The 19554-nt window shown below is 37.6% G+C and overlaps 1 protein-coding gene across 17 annotated transcripts in view; it reads left to right on the forward strand.

Moving 5' to 3' along the window:
* Positions 1-19554, forward strand: part of BICD1 (BICD cargo adaptor 1) — a 174251-nt gene that overhangs the window by 78161 nt on the left and 76536 nt on the right. For all 17 annotated transcript variants that reach the window (XM_068662264.1, XM_068662284.1, XM_068662301.1 and 14 more), the window contains one exon: positions 11650-11862. In XM_068662264.1, coding sequence (XP_068518365.1) covers positions 11650-11862 — 213 coding nt within the window. The remainder of the gene's footprint in view (positions 1-11649; positions 11863-19554) is intronic.

Raw genomic sequence — 19554 nt, forward strand, 5'->3', positions numbered from 1 at the left:
TAGTTCTATCTCCTTCTGATAATACAAATCCTTTGATTAACTGAGATATTTTCCAATGTAGACTTGTATGATGCTCTCCAAAGACTCTTTAGTCCATAAAGCAATGAATGGAAAATGAACATCCCTATATGTGTCTGTGATATCTCTGTCAGATGCCATGCTGTGATAGTATTTTTTTTTATATATAATGACTCATCAAGTAGATTCAGTGTAAATTACAAATGTAGATTAGAAATGCTCTTCATATAATGGAGATTTCAAGCAGTATGAGAGACTAACAATAAATCAAAGCTGCCTATGAAAACATGTTTTTCATTGAGGAGCTGCTGGTGCTTTCTTAATCTCAGTAGGAAAGGCACCCAACACTTGAAGTTCATTATGCTATTAAAAAATAATAATAGAGGGTAGAAATTACAAAGACAGTAGTAACGTGGTAGCAAACTTACATCCCTCCTGATGACAGAACCCTAGATGACGGGACTCTGGCTGTGGATGTGCCCACCGTTGACCACAACATGCTGTGCTGTTCCCATTCACTGAGTTTTGCCCACTTTTCTGTTCACTATCACTCTTATAGGGCTTTTATCATAATACAGGTTCATCAGTCACTGCAAGCAGTCAAGTTCAGAGGGTGGATTTAGCTTTGAAAAGTCCACTGGATAATAAATATGCTCCAGTTCCTTACATCTGTGATGGTATAATCCTTGTACAGGTGCACGTAGTATTTCAAGGACATGACAATGCTTTGTAAATATACTTACAATTTACTTGGTAAATATACTTACAATTGAATACACATTGTGTATACTGATTGCCTGCATGTTGATTGTGTGTACACAGATTATTTATAAAAAAAAAAAAAATGCTGCCTCCAGAGCTAGGCAAGCTTCTAGTGCTTCTGGAGGTGCTATGAAAGGGGGTGGTGCTACGTGTTTTCCAGAATCTATAAGTTGTCTGATTTCTGCTTGCTTACACTCATTCTCTCACAGATTTCATTCTCTTACTTTCATAACCATATACTTGTAAGAATCAAAACGTGTATGTGTGCACAAGTAGTCAGGTCAGGATTATGTGCAACATATGACGGGGACATCAGATAGTAAGTTCTCATAACGTATTTTGAGTTCTTATTGACTGGCTTTTGTCTGTAGGTGCTGGGAGTGGATGGTGAGTTTGGTATCATGCCTCGCTATTTTGTTTTGTTCCTCATAAATGCTAGGCAAAAATTCTAACTGTCTTTTCTTGTTTTCCTTATCTGTATATTGTATGGTTTCAGTCCTGTTCTTCATCATCTTGGCACCTTATCTTTAGGTCAGTCCGTTCTTTTTAATTTGCATGAAATCACACTTATAGTACTCTGTAGCAAACAATTGCTAACTTGCTCTTTTAACCCTCCTGTTCTGCTCTTTCTTGTGGTGTGCATGTGAGCACGTGTGCGCACATCAGCAAATAGTTGCTTTTGTACCAATCTTAATGCTTATGATTCTCTTCAAAAGGGTAGGAAATCATTAAGCATTTGTGGAAGACATCAATATTAGGATTCTGGTGCTGCAACAATGTGAATGGCCATCTGTACAGTTTGCCAATTATCAAGATAAGAGACATTTGAAAGCTTCCTTTCTGGAGAAAATAGGAAAGCTCTGGCATCCAGTGCTGTGACAGATTTAGTTTGCAAGCTAAACACTCCCTTGCTGCCTGGAATCTTCTCCTGACTGTGCTGCTGATCCCCTGCTCTACAAAAGCATGGGCATTGCTCCTGCAGGAGGAGGGCATTGCAGGAAGAAAGCAGACTTTTCTATTCCATAAAAACTGCTGTTGTGAGACTGAAGCTACTAAAGGGAAAACTGATGATGCTTGTGAAGCTGTTTGAAAGCTTCTGTGAAAATAAGACTGCACCTAAAAGAGCGAAGATTGATAGGCTTTGGTGGCTCTTAAAAGTTAATTATTTAAACTGCTTGCTATTCCTGCCTGTAATTTCCACATGAGCAAATATAGTGAATCAGGAGCCAGAATATAGTTTATCATTCATAAGGAAGTACCTAGGGCTGAAGACTGGGATCCATTGAAGCCAGGGAAAGTTCTGGTTATTTTCTCAGTAGAATTAGAGAAGTCATGGCTGCTTAATTTGCATATTCTTATGCAATTATTTCATAATTTAGAAGATAGGTCACCTTGATACAAAACTGCTAACAAAGCAAAAGCATATTGTCTTCTTAAATTTGCTGTCCTTTGCTAATTGCTTCGTAGGAGATGATTCATTTCACAAATGGGGGTTTTCATCACCAGGCAGTACTATGTATTTATACCATGTCAGAGAACAAGACTGGGAACTATTTACAATTCAGGTTTTGGCTGAGGTTCGTATTAATCACCTATGGAGTAGTCAGAACTGCTGTGCTGTTGGTTTGCAGAAGGAATTGCAGGCAATATGAATATGTGATAACAGACAAATTAAGACTTGAAGTATTTGTGTTTATTAAATGTAGTTAGGTACAAAAGGTGTAGCTGTTAATGATGTTTTAGCAGTTAGGAAGGTCATCTTTTGCTGCTGTAGATATAAGCTAAATCTTGCCTGGTTGCAATGACTTTGACTGAGCTCCTCTCTCAGGGACTGATTTTTGAGATTGTTTAGATATAAAGGAGCATATAAAAACAGGAAAGATCAACATTGGGAAAGCTGATTTCAAGCTCAAACAAACCTTATTTTTTACCTATTTGCAATACCAGCACTTTCAACCAGTTTTACAGTGTGATGGGGGCATCCACAATCTCTCTGGGCAACCTGTGCCAGTGCTTCACCACCCTGAGTGAAGAATTTCCTCTTAATCTCTAATCTAAATCTCTCCTTTTAGTTTAAAGCCATTCCCCCTTGTCCTGTCACTATCTGACTGAGCAAGCAGTTGCTCTCCATCTGTTTTATAAGCCCCCTTTAAGTATTGAAAAGCTGCAATAAGGTCCCCCTGGAGCCTTCTCTTCTCTAGGCTGAACAACCTTAGCTCTCAACCTTCTTCATAGGAGAGGTGCTCCAGCCCTCTGATCATCTTCATGGCCTCTTCTGGACCCACGTGAACAGGTCCACATCCTTCTTGTGCTGGGCGGCCCCAGACCTGGACACGCTACTCCAAATGGGGCCTAGGATACAGGATTTCTCCATTGCTTATTATTATTATATTTTTTAATGTGCAAAGAATATTCTCTTCTAAGAAGCAAACTTCTTTCTTTGCTTCATCCAACGTCACTGGTTTGTGTGTACCTGCCTAAGGCTTAGCCCTGTCCCTATTTCTCATTTCTTTTCTTTTCTAGAGAATGCATTCAGGGCATGCTGCCTCTGCTTCGTTATAGACTGCTCTGGGATAGTCCTAATTTGATGTGACAAAAGAGTTCCTCCTTTGTCGCTGCTGTTCTGACTTTGCAACTGGAAATAATCCTTTCTTATAAATACTACCCTTGAAACTTCTCTCCAGCAGAAAGCTACTGCTAAAGTAGCAGCAGCAATGTAGAAAGCAGTCAGTATTCTTCATGGGTGGCTTTTATCGTTCACTGGCAATGTGGTTTATCTTAGGCCACTTCCATAATGCACTACAAACACACTCTTACCATGGTATATGAATTTACGTATGGGGAGCTCATGTGAAGTAACTAGAGATCACAGGCAGGCACACAGCCCTTAAGGAACTGGATTTCAGCATGCAGCTTTATTCAAGCAAGTGCAGGACAAGGAAATGCGTACATCTTAGCCTCATAGTTAGAGGAACAGAAAAGCAGACAGAAGAATAAAAAAAAAAGTTTTATTTAAATTTCCAATTTTGCCACACAACAAAGTTTAGAGTTTAGACACTTTTTTTTGCAAAGCAAACCAACAAAAAGCTACAAGAAAACACCCTTGTCAGTCTTTCATGTTTATTCTGGTTTAATTGGAAATTTGTAATAGCTGGAGGTTGATCTGATGATAGTGTGAACTCATAAAAGCATCAGTATAGACATTGGTGCAAATTTTTAAATTGTCTTGTGGTTCATTAATAATATTGTTTATTGAAATAAATTTATTATTGGCCATATTCATTTTGAATAGAGCTGCTTTAAAATTGCCATCGTAAAACTAATTAGTTGTGTTGTAGATAAGTGGTGCTCTTTTGTTGCAGGCTTCTTCTTTCTTGTGTTTTCTGTGCCTGGAGGGAATTCGAATTCTCATATTGAGTGCTGTTAAAGGCAATTAAATGGAAATTCTTATTCACTCTGCTGTTACTGGGTTGATGATGAACAATGGAGGTTACTATTGAATGTTCATTTTCATGGTAGTGCTTTCTTGTTCCTGACACATTTAGGAATATTTTTGTTCCATATATATATAAAGCATGGCTGCCTAAGGCCTCGTACTGTGACATATTGATTGAAATCAACACAAGATGTACTGGGACTACAGAAGCATGGCCACGCACGTAGCCGAGTTGAATGTAAATGCCATTTTCCCCCAGTACTTTCTGAAGGCTTTGATTAGTAACTGATATATGAATTTCAACAGGCCTGTAGACACTGCAGGCATCTGTTGAGAGCAAACAGAAGATGTTGACAGCGTGCATGCTTTTATTCAAAGCTTCCCTAGAGAAGAGACTATGAATTTGTTTACATTTCTGCTACAGTTCTGCATCTGTAACAGTCTGGGTATTACTTTTGTTTTCCATGTATATGATCTCTTCAGTATTTCTGACAAATAAAACCTCTAACACATTGGTATGCAAGTCTTATTTGCAAGTTAAATATTAACGCAGGTATTAACTTACATGACTTTACCATTGTACCAAAATTTACATTATTATTATTGAATTGAGTAGATTAGATATATTGGTATTTGGAAATAAATGTGTGTTTTTGTTTTCTTTTTCCTTTATGAGGTAATAAAATAACTTCTTTGGGTAGCATTTATGCTCGTAACTATAATACATGTATATTGTCTCAGGCCATGAATGGGTGCACAATAGCAATCTCTTTCCCTGTGTATCAGATGCTGTCATTTACATTTTCCAATGGGAAGTTGCACAATTTCCTTAAGGTCATATTGAGTGTCTTTAGCCAAGCATGAATTGGAAACTACTGTCCTATAAGGTTTAATTTTCACCCTTCTTACGAGGCTGTCCAATCTCCCAAGAACATATAATGAAACTTCAATTTGTTAGTTTACTTCAAAGTGTATAAAACCTTTAATAGCTTTTTTTCTCCAAATTGGGGCATATGAAGTAAAACGTTATGTTGTTACTTTTTTTTTTTTAAAAAAAAAAAAAACAAAAAAAAAAAACGACTATTCATGTTGCATGACGTAAAGAGCAAAACTGATCATCTTCATGAGTATTGAAACTATGCAGTGGCTCATGCTTAGGTGGTTGCTTGGATATGATTGCATTTTGATCAGTTCCCTTATATTCCTTGTTTGAATTTGAAAGAGAAATTACTGACGGGATCCAGCATCTTTCTATCTTCTGCCTGTCTGTAGGAGTGTTCAGCACCCTGCTTTAGTGAACAGAAGAGGAATCAGATGAATGAGACACTTCAATATCTGTAAAACGAGCTGTTTTTAGTTTGCCTGACAACCCAAAAGTTCATTCTCTAGGTTTCTTCCTGTGTGACCTTGCTGATTCAGCCTGCATTCTAAGTATGAAACCTGCTTCCTGGTACGGGCTATCTCACATGCACTGTCTACACAATATCTATGAAATCCCTTGTTTACAGACCATTTTTGACTAAACATGCATCTATCTTTGTTTTGATTGCAATATGCCTATTTGCATTCGAAGATTTTAATCACTTCAGTGTTAGATTCCAAATAGCTGACCTCTGCCAGCTATTTTAAATGAACAGCAGGTAGTCATTCCAATTACATAAAGATTTAGTCTAAACTATGAGTAAATCTTAGAGGCATAAAACTTTTCTAATTTTTAGAAAATATATATGACCATCAGTCCACACATCTGTAATTTCTGCAAGGACATTGTTATTTATTCTTTGCATTGCAATGCTGTCAAGACATACAAGTCAGGTTTAGACTCTGTTACCTGCTGTATTCTTCAAGGATAAAACACAATCCTTGTCCAAGATGCTGGACTGTCTGTGTGCCCAAAGGGTGAGGGAGCAAGCAGTAACAAACAGCTAAAGTATCATACCCAAGCACTGAGCACATGCCTGTAGAAAAGCCCATGGAAAGAAAGGTTCCCAGTGAGGTTGAATACTGGCTTGGATGTAGTAGCAAAGAAACTTCATCCTGTATAACTTCTGCAGCATTCAGATTACAGAATCACAGAATGGCTGAGGTTGGAAGGGACCTCTGGAGGTCACCTCGTCCAAGTCCCTGCTCAGGTAGGGCCACCAAGAGCAGGTTCCTCAAATGAGCAGGGTGTGAAATAGTGGAGGTAAGTACAAAACGAGAATGCATCTAAATGGAGCACCAGTGCAGCTGCCACCACCTCACATCTTATGGGGGGGCCAGTTTCATACCGACTAGGTTTGAAGAAGGGCTAGAGCTGCTTAGCTCACTCACTCCCCTGCTCAGCCTTGCTGAGAAAGGATTTCAGCATAGACCTATGACTACAACGTATTGCTTCTTAGCAGAAAAATGTCAGAGAACCCTGAGCTTGGTGAATGAATTCTGAAGAAAGGCCACAAATATATAGGGAGATTAATTAATTAATTATTTTATATATATATATATATATATATATATATAAAGACAGATGCAGAACTGCAAGTGATTAAGTGAATATTATGTAATAAGTGAGCATGCAAGTGGTGCCACAAAAGAGCTGTCCTCCTACAGTATACCAGTGAAGCTTCTCTAGCAAAGATTTCCATCTGTGGTGTCATACTGGTTTGCTTTGGAAATATGCTACCACTTTGGATAATCCCAACCTGCTTTTCCCCTGCTGTTGTATTAGGATGTGGAGGTAACTGATATGTAATGCGTTCTACTTTGCAGCAAGTTAGCAGCTGAAACAGGTAATGATTTGAACAAGTTCAATGCTGTTGCATTATGCATCAGAGAAACTACATTAAGTGTCAAAGCTGTAAAGATAGGCTGCCTGATCGTCCAGCTAGCAGTCAAGTCATGTTTTATTGCTTGTTAATCATCATATACTAGAAGAGCAAGTTTCTATGCAGATCTTGCCTCAGGAGGTGCCTAGTAAAATTAAAACAAACTCAGAAATAGCTTCATTCATTACTTACTTCTGTGTTTAGGTGATCTTTTGCATATATGCTGCCAGCTACACCTAAACTGATCTTGTAACTTCTCTTCCCCCCTCTTTTGTAAGTACTACATCTGAATTTCATTGTGCAGGGATCATTTCACATCACTAACTATAGACTAGGTTATTTATTGCTGTTTATATTTGACATAAATATTCTCACATATGTTGTTTGGATCAGTTGTATTTTTCTGTTACACTTTTATAAATTTATGCCTATTTTATTCACTGTATTATTTTTTTCATGGTAGTTTGCTTCTGGGGCTCTGGAATTTCTATTTGGGATTGTCTTGAGTTCAATGACAAATGACTTTTTCCCTCATACCTGTTTCAGTGATGAGACTGAATTCTTTCCTGTATGTGTCTGCTGCCACCATCCTTTCTCATTCACTCAAATATTAATTATTGCTTTAATTTTATTTATATATATATAAACTCATATTTTAAAACACTCCTTAAGAAGTCATAATACTTTGGGCACATGTAATGCAATTATGTAATACAGTTCTCAGGTCTCAGTGTGTGTGTATCTTTCTATGCATATATATATATATATATATATATATATATATATATATATATATACACACAATATTTAATGAATGGCATCTTGTAATTCATCTTTTATCACCAACTTAAAATAAATAAATCTCCTAACTCAGTCAACAGCATCCTTTCAAGCAAAGTCTTGAGAGATGTGATGGGAGTAGTATAATACAAAATTCCCTGATAGAACAGTCTTTGTGTGAAAACATTGTGTGCCTCAGCCTTTGTAGCTGATTTCAGCTATTGTACTTATGCTGGGAAGAAGGTTCTCCAGGGAATAGAAGCTAAGAAGGGTTTTTGCATGGATATATACAGACTTGTCTATGTCCCGATTTGATTCTGGAAGATGATGTACTTTGTCAGAAACTCTCTTGCCATGTGATTGATGAAACTAAGAGCTAGCAAGGGACTAGTAATGGTTTCTAAGTGGCTTACATGAGTAACCAAACCAAGCAAGACAGCACCATATTAACAATAACTGTAGCCGTTAATGTGTTTGTGTTGTACACTGCAGCATCAATCCAAAAACCATTACAGAAACAACACAAGTGAGTTAGTTGGGTACTGTTAGCTTAGGGAACTCTAGTGTTTCTTGACTTTTTTCGAATCCAATGGAATCATGTAAGAGACTGGCACTGCTTTTGGCTACCAGATGAAAAATAGTGCTGTATGGCTTAATTTAGAAGTGAGGAATCTTGTGGAAGTCCTGAAGTGGGTATGTCTGGAAAGTTTTAAATTTTTGTCATTCTATATAGACCATGAAGAACAGAAGCAGGACTTTTTGCTTGCATTTTAATTAAAAGTCATCTTGTGTTCTTCTCCACGCTGCATGGATTTGCATAATTTTCATTGATATGGAAAAATAATTGTGCTTCCTTTCTTTCTTTCTCCAGATCTTTAACACATTGATAGCAGTTTTAGAAATAAAGAGGCTGGTATAATGTACAGTAAAGTTCAGATTTGCTTTCATAGGAAAAATGTTTCAATGATTTTTTTTCACATTTCCTATAGTTATAAGCACAAAGAATTAAGTACACAGTAACTTTGTTACACTAACAAAAATTGCATTTAAAATTTTGAAAATTCAGTTACACTTTTATGCACTGTATGTGTATTATGTTTGTACTTTCCCTTTTCCTTCATATATGATGTTCATGTCTATCAGAGGTGAACATTCAGTCAATGGGGTGAGGTTATGCTGTGTAAGAGCAAATGTATAGCTAACATAACACGTTACAGCATTGAAGATCCGCTCAGAAGTCCAAAACAATTTATAGCCACTCTTAAAATGTTTTGTGAAATAGCTGATGTGATTAAATGATTTGCCTTAAGTAAAAGAACAAAATGGATGTTTGATGCAGTGCAAACAAAATACTGTGACTTCACTAATCTACTGAGAAGATCAGATGTTTTTGGCAGTCGTTTGTCCTGTCCTCTTTTTAGAAATAAAGATTTATTCATCATATTACAGGAAAAATGCAATGGAGAAAAAATACCTGGTTAATTACTGGTTTTTCTGTTTTGCTGAAGCTCTATGTGCTGTTGCAATGGTTCCAATACAAATGGTTGCATTTGGAAAATGTCAATGGCACTTTTATAAACACACGCCACAGAAATGTTTCAATTTTCATGTATAAATTAAAATGTTTTTTTAGATAAATCTTTTGCCATCTTAAATTCTGTAGGTGCCCCAGAACAGTTTTAATACATAGAACAGGAGATTATTTATTTGTTTATTTATTTATCTAGTTAGTTATTTATTTTCCAAAACCAAAATGGCCCAAAATAAAGACAAGGAGAGTTTCTGAGGACTATGCAACCAACCATCCTCCCCAAAATCTGTATTCATGGCCATTCTCAGACATCATGTGCTAAAGTGCACCCTCATTTCATCCGCGGAACGTACAATATGTACCTGGAAAGCCATTATTGCTGTGTACTGATTTTCATCCATGGTGCTCTGGTAGTCCTCTGGTAGAAAGGGCTCCAGATTCCCTTTCTTCATGAATCCTGTTTGTCCTATCTGCTGTCCTGCTGTGCTTTGATTTTTTTTATTTTTTTGCCCCTGGGTACATGGCTTTTGCATTTGTCCTGTAGGGAATCTGTTAGACTGGAGCTTTCTGTTTAGGTCTCAAATTAGGAGTAGTGAGCCATTGAATATAAGTATGCATTGTAAGATAAAATTTATTAGCAGTGTTTCTGAAAGTTGTCTTATTCACAGACAGTGACTGAATCACTGTTCAACAGTCTCATTAAATTGAATTTCTTGTTATTGGGAAAATCCTATTCAGCAAATTGCTGATGCTTGCTATTTCAGTAACTTGCAGTCTTTAGAGAAGACAGCTGGGTTAATACATTATTGAATATTTTTAGAATCCTTTAATGCTGAGTTCACAGGATTCTCTAAGTAAAGTAGACTTAAAAGCTGCAAAGTTTTTATACAGGGTTTTGCTTTGAAGTTTCTAAGGGGCTGCTGCAGAGCCAGTAAAACTTAGAACGTGTTCTGAAAGGCAATAAATAACAGTAAAACAATGATTTTTGTTTGGTGAGGAGTTCTTAATAATGGGAAGGCAGAAGAGGTCACTGGTTACAGCAGGTGCAAATATATACTATGCTCTGTGGTTTCTTAGGTCTTGGCAGAGATTAAGCTCTCATGGAGAATTTCCCTCTGTAAAACCAGTTATTACAATGGCTTACCTCTTTAACACTGGGAGAAAACAACAACAACAACACAAACATGGTTTCTCAGTGGAAATACACTTTCTTTGAATTAAGATGTGTGAGAGAGCTTTTGTCTATGTTAAGCTAAATATTCATGACATTAGGAGCCTGGTTTTGGTTTTGGAAATTTCTACCAGAGCTAGGCTGTGAGATTTTCATTGAATGATGTGTTTTTTAAAGATAATACAAAATGGGTTTTGGCTTTATTTTAAGTATTATTTTATTGTTAATATTAATATTTATGTTTTATGTATATTATTTTTCTATATTACATTCTAAACTATATTATTGCAAGGTCTTTCCCTCTGTCTTTCATGGTTTAATGTTATATCCTTCAGTTCTGATATCATGGCTTGTACTTTGCTTTCTTCAAAGTTGTGTCAGAGCTGATGCAAATAACATTTCTTCAAATATTGTCACTGAAAAATATAACCTTTTTCAACTGCTCACCCTAGGCCAATACCGAGAAGAGCAAGAGAATCACTAAAAAGTGCCTATTTATTTAGAAATGTCTTAAATACTTAAATATTGTGTTGTTTTAGCTGAAGCAGAAAGTACTTCAGAATAAATAAAAAGAAGTGGCAGTCAAACTCCATGTTTACCTTACACATAGCGTAGATGACCTCTGCTTGGTACTCAGCTCATTTATCTTTCAAGTTATAGGAAGCCTTTCTTCTATACCATGAGGTCAGCTTCCCTCAGAAAAGAACATTGAAAATGGAAAACAATTGAGAAAGATTTTGAGCTGTTTATGCTCTCTAAAAGAAAACACACTTATTTTGCGGTGTGAGAGAAGAAAGGTATTGACAATTACCACTTGGCCTCATTCAAGAGAGATAAAATACAGGCAATAATTAAGAGTTAGTTAGCAGTGCACCATCTTGATCTCAGTGGAGACTGCCTGGATAGGGGCCATAAATCCATACTGCAAATTGGAAATAGCTTCAAGATGCTTCATTTCAGCTAAATGAGATGGTGGCCCTCAGCTGCTAGGAAGCTGCTAAGGCAGTATTTATTAGGTCAGAGTATAGGACACCAATCTATTTCATTCCCTCTGGCTATGCAGGTGTTCATTATTGTTGATAACTTTTTTTTTTTTTTTTTTTAGGGCTTCAGTAGTTTAATAGTGTGCATTGTTTCCCTCTCGCAGGCATTTGGACAGTCCTTCTCAATTCACCGTAAAGTGGCCGAAGATGGGGAAACACGTGAAGAGACCCTCCTCCAGGAGTCTGCATCAAAAGAAGCTTATTACCTGGGGAAGATTTTGGAGATGCAGAATGAGCTGAAGCAGAGCAGGGCCGTGGTCACCAACGTTCAGGCAGAGAATGAGAGACTCACTGCTGTTGTCCAAGACTTGAAAGAGGTAAATGGGTGCGTGCAGGGAGCAAAGGAGTAATTTTTCATGGATGACACGACACTGAATCATGAAAATGCTACAGCATGTGAAAACACCCATCAGTCTTTGATTATCCTAGAGACCTGCCAGTATGAGGCGATGTGGTTTAGAAAAGGAAGGGAAAAATACTTTTTAAAAACAACAAAAAAACTACAAATATATTAAAACCTGCTTTAGGAAGCTATATTTTTTCAAAGTACTCTTAGGATTTTGTATTGCATTTTATAGCACCTACATGAAGGTGTGTTTTACAGAAATGCTTTTTATTTTTTGAAAATTTCCAATATTTACACAACTCTTTTTCCCACCACCCGCATCGTTACTCAGGTAGTTTGGGATTTGCTGGTGTGATTAGATAAAGCTTTCAACAGCTTTCTTGTACTGTACAGTAAAAATGAAAATGCATGCTCATGTTCAGAAAATAGGCAACATTAAGGAAGCCAAATGTCATCATTTTCCACATGGGAAACAGTGGTTATTGGTTAATTTCAAAAGAAAAATTAATAATATTTAATAATTTGTATTTTTTAAAATTACGTTTTCTGTAGCTGAGTGGAATGGCATCCTCTTAACCTACAGTAACCCCTAGGACTGAGTCTTTTACTCTTGGTTTAAAGATTATTAACCACCAAAGGAACAAATATTCTTATTTAACGGTTGCACTGAACTCTAGCCTGTAGTACAAGTCGGGTTTCAGTAAGAGGTAAATATGTTATTTATTTCCAGTACTAAACTGAAATATGTGATTATAATTCTGGTCACAGTGGTTAACAAAAAAAAAAAAAAAAACAAACCAAGTTTATATCTACGTATCCTAAAATCATATGCTAAACGCTTCTCCTACTGTCTGCTACACAGTCAGCCAGTTACTGACACACCTACTGAATCATTTGGTTACCCAAATGCTTGCAGGAGAGCAGGATGCTTGTGACCTGGATTCAATCAGACAAACAACCAAGTCAGAGGATACACATTCATCTTTGTACTCAATTCCTTCCTCAGGGGTCTCCTTGGGATTCCTTCAAATGCAAAACTCCCTTCCATTTTCTGTCATGATTATTGACCTGTAAGTTATTCAGAAGGCAGTTTCAGTACCTGTCCTCCCTAGAATATTGATTGTCCTTATCTCTTTTGAGGTAATAACAACTCCTAGTGTGAGCCCAGCTGCAGTTATTTCCTGTTCAGATGCTAAACAGAACAAGCCCTAATAGTTAATTACAGTGTGAGGAAGGAATTTACTTGAATAAAAATCAGGCTCATAAACCATTTATTTATAAGATGATAGTGGACCACAAAGATGAAGTCCAATGCTGAACTTATTTCATGGAAATACAGTCAATGTATTTCAACATAAATGGGATTAGTGCCTTCACTTACCAAGCTTATAACAGACACTACTACAATTAATTGCTTGAATATAAGAGATAGATGGTGATTGACACCTACCCTAGGCTGTTAGCGACCTTGTCACACTGAATTACACTGATATTTCACCTTGTGCTCAAAGAGATCTCATCCTTGTTCCCAGCTCAGTATACCTTGGTCCAATCATATAAATCCTAAGGCAAGTAACATCCAAGTGGCTTCAGAAATGAGTTGTCTTTCTGCTGTGTGTATGAAATGGTGTCTCTTTGGTTCTGGGTACTGCTAATAGGAAAAGGCAGACTTAGCTTAATCCAAGTCTTGATAAGACTAAGATAAGAAAAAAAAAAGTATTCTTTAATGAAACATCTGGTACATTTTAGTGTAAAAGCAGTCATTAGAAGAGCTGCCATTGATTGATAGCTACAATAAGAAAATCATTTATCTCTTTAACCAGTATATTTGACAATATAGTTAGAGAAAAAAAAAAAAGGAAGAAAGGATGGTCTTTATGTGAGCAGCTCTGCTAAGCAATATAAAGATGGATTCTGGACTTAAGTTACTTGGTTGTGTCCTGTTTCCTCCACCCCTGTCCACCAATGTTACATGATTTAGAAATGTTCTTATAAATGTAAAGCGTCTTGCAAACTAAAAACAAAAATAATCATTCCTTTTACCTTTAGACTTAAATATAAACAAACAACAACAACAAAAATCTGTGTGTTTCTCATATAGGTAGAAATAACATTTATGAATAAATAACATAAACTTATGGTATTTTAGCTGTGTACTGGGTCCCTTATGATACCGAAGACTGATTCCTTGGTCTTCAAAAAATCAGCCTCCTGTTACCAGTCCCACATCCCTAAATAACACAGTCAGTGCTCTTCCATTCCCTGGCAATTCTCTTCTGGATAAGTTCAGCTTTCTGAATCTGCATGGAAATCCATAGTCATGTGAAAGCATGTGAGCATTTTCTGAACTGTCAGAATAGACTCGTATGAATGCTGATGACTTTTAAAAATCTTGGGAATTCTGTAGACCCAGAGTTTAAAAAATCATGCCTTTTTGCAAGAGCATGCCATATAGTCACAGCTGATGTCTGCAGGGTGGCTTGACCTGGATCTTTCTTGCTGTATCAAGCTCAGGTCTCTGGAAATAACACATCTCAGTCTAGGAAAGCAAACCATTTTCAATCCTCATCACTAGAAAAAACACTTGGTTTGGAAGAAATTGTTTCACCCTGATGGTGAAGGATGAACCAAGAATTTCTGTACCTAGATGTCTTTCTAGATCTGTGTTAAAATGATCAAAAGAGTAAAACACCAGTATTATTGTTTATTATGTAATAAAAATTCCTGCGGTTTTGGGTAGAAGTATTATCATCCTCTAATTAAGTCAAGTAATGGAAACTAGGTAGATTTTTTTCTCCCACCAAGATCTCAGACATGGGACACAATGTTATTTGGTGATTGTTAAAACTTCTGTAATTTGAACCAGAAAAATATACTGATGGTAAAACTGATGCCAGAGAAATCATTTTTAGAAGTCAGAGACTAGATTTAATGTATTTTATGAATCACAGATTTTGTGTAGATGGCCTCTCTGTGTTAGATAGATCAGTATGGTCATCAGCTCATTTGCTGTGTATGAACTGCCTGCCTTTAATGAATATTAAGTGAAAAAACAAAACAAAAAACAACAAAACAAAACACAAACTTTTAAAAATATGCTTTAAAAACACAGTCTTTCATCATTTTCTAGTTTTCCAGTGATTGCTTTTTCTAATCTAAAAACACTGTTTATTTGCAGTCAGGAGACGAGGGACTGGTTCTTCCATCTGTGCCGCTAAAAAATCTTTCCTTGTGGTAACTGTAAGCAGACTTTATTTGATGGATAACAAAGATGAAATCACTGCCCTGAGAAGCTGATAACCTACTGACAGAGGTGGTTACACAAGTACAGATGATCCAGCTCAGAAGCTGAAGCAGAAAGTTCTTGTGATGAGATCGTGCTCCTCCTTTATAAGGAGGCTGAATGCCTTGGAGCTGGGTGTCTGCCCCAAAACCAGTGGCGACTGCAGGGGAAACCTCATGAGGTGAAGAAAGGAAGTGGTAGAAAATGGATATGAAAGATGGTACAGTTTCAGTTTTGTAGGTGTTATGAGACTAGGATTAGGAGCTGTGCAATGTGGGTGGATGAATGCTTTTGTGCCTGAAGAATCTGCTTATTGGCAGGTATTGGTAAGCTCTTCCCAGCACTCATGCATATATGGAATAGGAATAGTGAATAAAAGGAAGAATAGCATACAAATGTGGGGAAGCAAAAGGTTCAACTCCATAGTCTGTGCTACTGAATAGCACTGCAGCTTGTAGAAAGAAATCTGCACCTGGTTGGTTACCTGCAGTCCAGGAGGTAACAGACGAGCAGGGAGGTTTATGGGATGGCAATGTTAATGAGCCATGGCAACAACATACATCTGAGATTCTGGAGGGCAAAACCAGGGAGGAGAGCAGTGGAATGTGGATAGGGAATAAAAACAAATTGGTGAGGGATTATGTACTGAAAGTAGGTGGAAAAAAGTCTGAGATGAAATTGCATAGCCCCCCATACCATTGAAATCAATAGCTAAATTTTTATTCACTTTAGTGGTACTAAGATCTTGTACTTCATGCTAATCAGGGAGTGATGGCTTGGACTCCTCCTGAGGGGATCCTGTGCATGATGCAAAGTGTGAGCACTTGTGCTGGGTGCTAGTTTCACTGCTAGGTAAGTTTCACTCCTAGCTATAGCCATTTTAGAAATGCATCTTTGTGAAAAATACATGAGTAATGCAAAAAAAATTGTATTTTATACTAAATACACCTTCAAAAATCCTTTTTGACTAGTTTCTTTTTAGAAATGATACTTATTTTGAAGTGTCAGAAGAATTAAGATTTTCTCTCATTTTTGACAATTCAAAATAAAACCTAAAAACTTCAACTGTGAGCACATATCTAATAAATCTCCACACCAATCTCACATTCTTTTGTTGTTCTTGAGTTAGACTATAATGGGATTTGGGTACATAGTGCTTCCTGTTTAATGTAGGAAGTAGGTCCAAACCAGATCCTTGGCAGACTCATTCAATTGCCATCTATTCCTTGGAGCTCCTTCAGTCAATAGGTGCCTAAGTTTCCAGCTGTAAAATCTTCTGCCCATCCAGTGGTCTGTTTGAGGCATGTTCAGGAGTACCTCTGGCTTGGACTCAAGTTTGTTACTACACTGTTGATGGATATTGAGAACTGGCTGAAGGTGCCACTGGGAATCCCCCAGGGAGATGTTTCCCCATCCCTGGGTATTTTTAGAGTCAACCTGGTTGGAGGAAGATATGGGTGCTCTTGATGTCCTACTCTGTTTCCATGATTGCAGTAAGGTCTGAAACTCAAATATATTCTCTTCTTGAGGGAATATGAATCCACTTCTCTCTCTGAAGAAAGTACCCCAGCAGTCAGTTGACAGGCAATTTTGGGGTGAGATTTCTCTTTATTCCTTCAGATGAAGCTGTTCCACTTTGTTGGGGGATAGTTAGTACTTTGTGGGTCAGGCAGAGTGAGAGTGAGCAAGCTTATAATGAATGACTCTGTAGCCTAAAGGCTACAGCCACTCAGCTGGGAATAGGTAACTAGTTCTTGTCTCTCTTTCAATTAATGTTTAATAAGAAATACTTAAATATTAATTGCAGCAGAGACCAGAACCCCAATGTTTCCTCTGTGAGGTGACTGCCCTCAACAAAGGTTCACTGTCTCCATCCATCAGAGAGAGTGTGGTCTTCAGCCCAGATTTCCAATCTCCATAGCAGTTTAACTACTGTAGGAAGCTGGAAAAGGTGAGCAAGTGCAGGAGAGGATTCACTGCTATGAACCATGCACTGTGGGAAGCACTTTTTAGCAGCATGGCCATAGTGATGTAATGATATTTTCCCTCCAGTGTTAATAGCTTGTTTCCCCTCTTAGTTGCCTAGCTTTCTTCATGCGCTGTATAGGAAACCTGTGTGTGTGGTCTAACCATTATTCTACCACCAAGGTGGTTTAAGTTACTGCAGTGATGACAGCTGCAATGCGTGCAACCTCCTTCCATGAGCTCACCTTTCTCCCTCATGGTGTTATTCTGTCCCTCCATGCAGCCATCCAGCTGATGAACAGGAGTTTCTTTTGGCATTTGCACTGATCAGATAAAGCCTTCATCATAAAAGTATTTATCTTATTACATTATGCAGGTACTTGTAGCAATGGTTTTGTTTACAGAGAAGAAGAAAGGAAACAGTACTGAAGTACTCAGAGTTGGTATCGCTAATGACGTCTTCATCTTAATGTACCTCCATGCAAGCGCTGCTTTTCGAAAAGGAGCTGCAGGAGTGTGATGCTGGAGCAGTCTATAGAGATTGCTGTAGAGGTCAGAGCAGCCAAGGAGTGGTAGAGAGATAAAAGCTGTCTCTCTTGTCAGGAGACCTCTCTCATCATAATTTAGTGTAGTATTAGCATAGTTCCTCTAGTATTAACATAGTTCCTCTAACTGACTATATTTACATTCATTTGTTTTGGAAGTATTCTTTGATTGAACCGGCTCTAAATTAGTATATTAGAATATATATCTGCTACTTTGCCTAGGGGGAGGTGTTTTTCCCTCACCTCTTTTTAGAAAAGCATGCTGAAGGGAGATTTTCTAGCTTGCTGGTGCCTAGCCACACTCAGAATATTTTCTGCCTCCTTTGCTGACTGTGCTAATGCTTTAGCAAGCTTTTCAGTTTCTCAAGACAAAGGAGAAAAAAACAAACACACACATTTCCTTCGGCTTACAGAAAGTGTAATCAGATCAACTTTAATCCTACTTATCATAAAATAGCCTAATGTTCTGTAACGTGGAAAACCTTACTAGATATTGCTGACCTTAAAATCAAACTCCAATATACCCTTGTGTCTTTCTTACCTGAGCATCCTCAAAAACATGCTAACAGTTTCTTTAAGAAGCCAGATTTTAATGCTTTTCCTGTGAAGATGCTTGCCTGTGCTCTGGATGGACTGGAGACCTGTTCTTCTGTGGTGTTTGCAGACAAAGCTTTTGGTAACTAATTTTGGCCTACTTAGTGCAGCAGTTTTGTGAGGGTGTTATTTTGTAGGGCTGGATATTGACGCATTACTTTCTTATCGCTCTCCCTGTTCACAGAACTTTATTGAACGTCTTTCTGGAAAGAAACAAAATGGCTTTATGTCTTGGAGAGAGAAAAATAAATGAAGCTGTGACTTGTAATCCTACCCAACCTCTCCTTGTGCTGTGAGAGGGATAAATACGCTAGTATCTGATATTGTCTATCTGTCAAAGAAGGAGCTCTAAGTATAGACATGACCTGTCCAGGTCTGATAAGCTCCTGGCTGCTCTTGAGCCTTTCCCTTATTAACAGATAAAGGTTTAATTATGAATCTGTCATTCAATTTCATCTCCTTTTTAGATACCACCAAACATTATCTTGACGTTCTTGTTTCATACATTGGCCAATGAACCAGTAACTCCAGCTAGTGAAACCAAATGTGGCCATGTAAGATTCACTTTTATATTTGCTGATCTGTAGTTTATAATCCTATAGTTGCTCATAAATTTGGTTGTGTTTCCAAGCACATACTCTTTCTATTCATATTGCACTTGTTGCTTACGAAGATTACCCATGCAGGTTAAGTATGTTTTGTTGTGATGTTATTTTCTCAGGGTAATCCTCAGCTCTTCGGTCTGTTGCTCTCGCATCCAAATATACCTGCAGTCTACCAAATGCAGATTTGGCTGGTTGTGTTTCCTGTTAATGAGCCTGGAATAATGACTTAGGAAGCAAACTTGTGATCTGACACATGCATGACACTGTTTTCTTTGGCAGTACTCAGGCGTTTAGCCCTACTGTGAATAAAAGAGCCAAACAATGGACAGTAGGGAGGTCAAAAAAAGGCCAGGCAGGATAATAGGGCATAACCGAGGGTCTGTTGCATAAATACAGAGTGCCTTATTATAAACGCTCAAATGCCCAGCTTCTTTCAGAAAGGGTACTTTACAGGGCCTCAAATAGAAAATGAAAGAGGGTGTACTTTCAGCTGTACTCTGTAATCTCTAGGCACAGATTAATCAAATCAGGACCTGGCAATAAACCATTCTTACATAAAGTCTGGTGAAATAATGAACTCTTATTTGTGCTGATGTAACATCTCAAAGCCTTTTGTGTACACCCATGCACAAGGTGTTCTGTGAGAACACACTGAGAACAGCTGTGGAGGC

The sequence above is a fragment of the Anas acuta genome, chromosome 1, assembly GCF_963932015.1.
Source record: "Anas acuta chromosome 1, bAnaAcu1.1, whole genome shotgun sequence".
Lineage (NCBI taxonomy): Eukaryota > Metazoa > Chordata > Aves > Anseriformes > Anatidae > Anas > Anas acuta.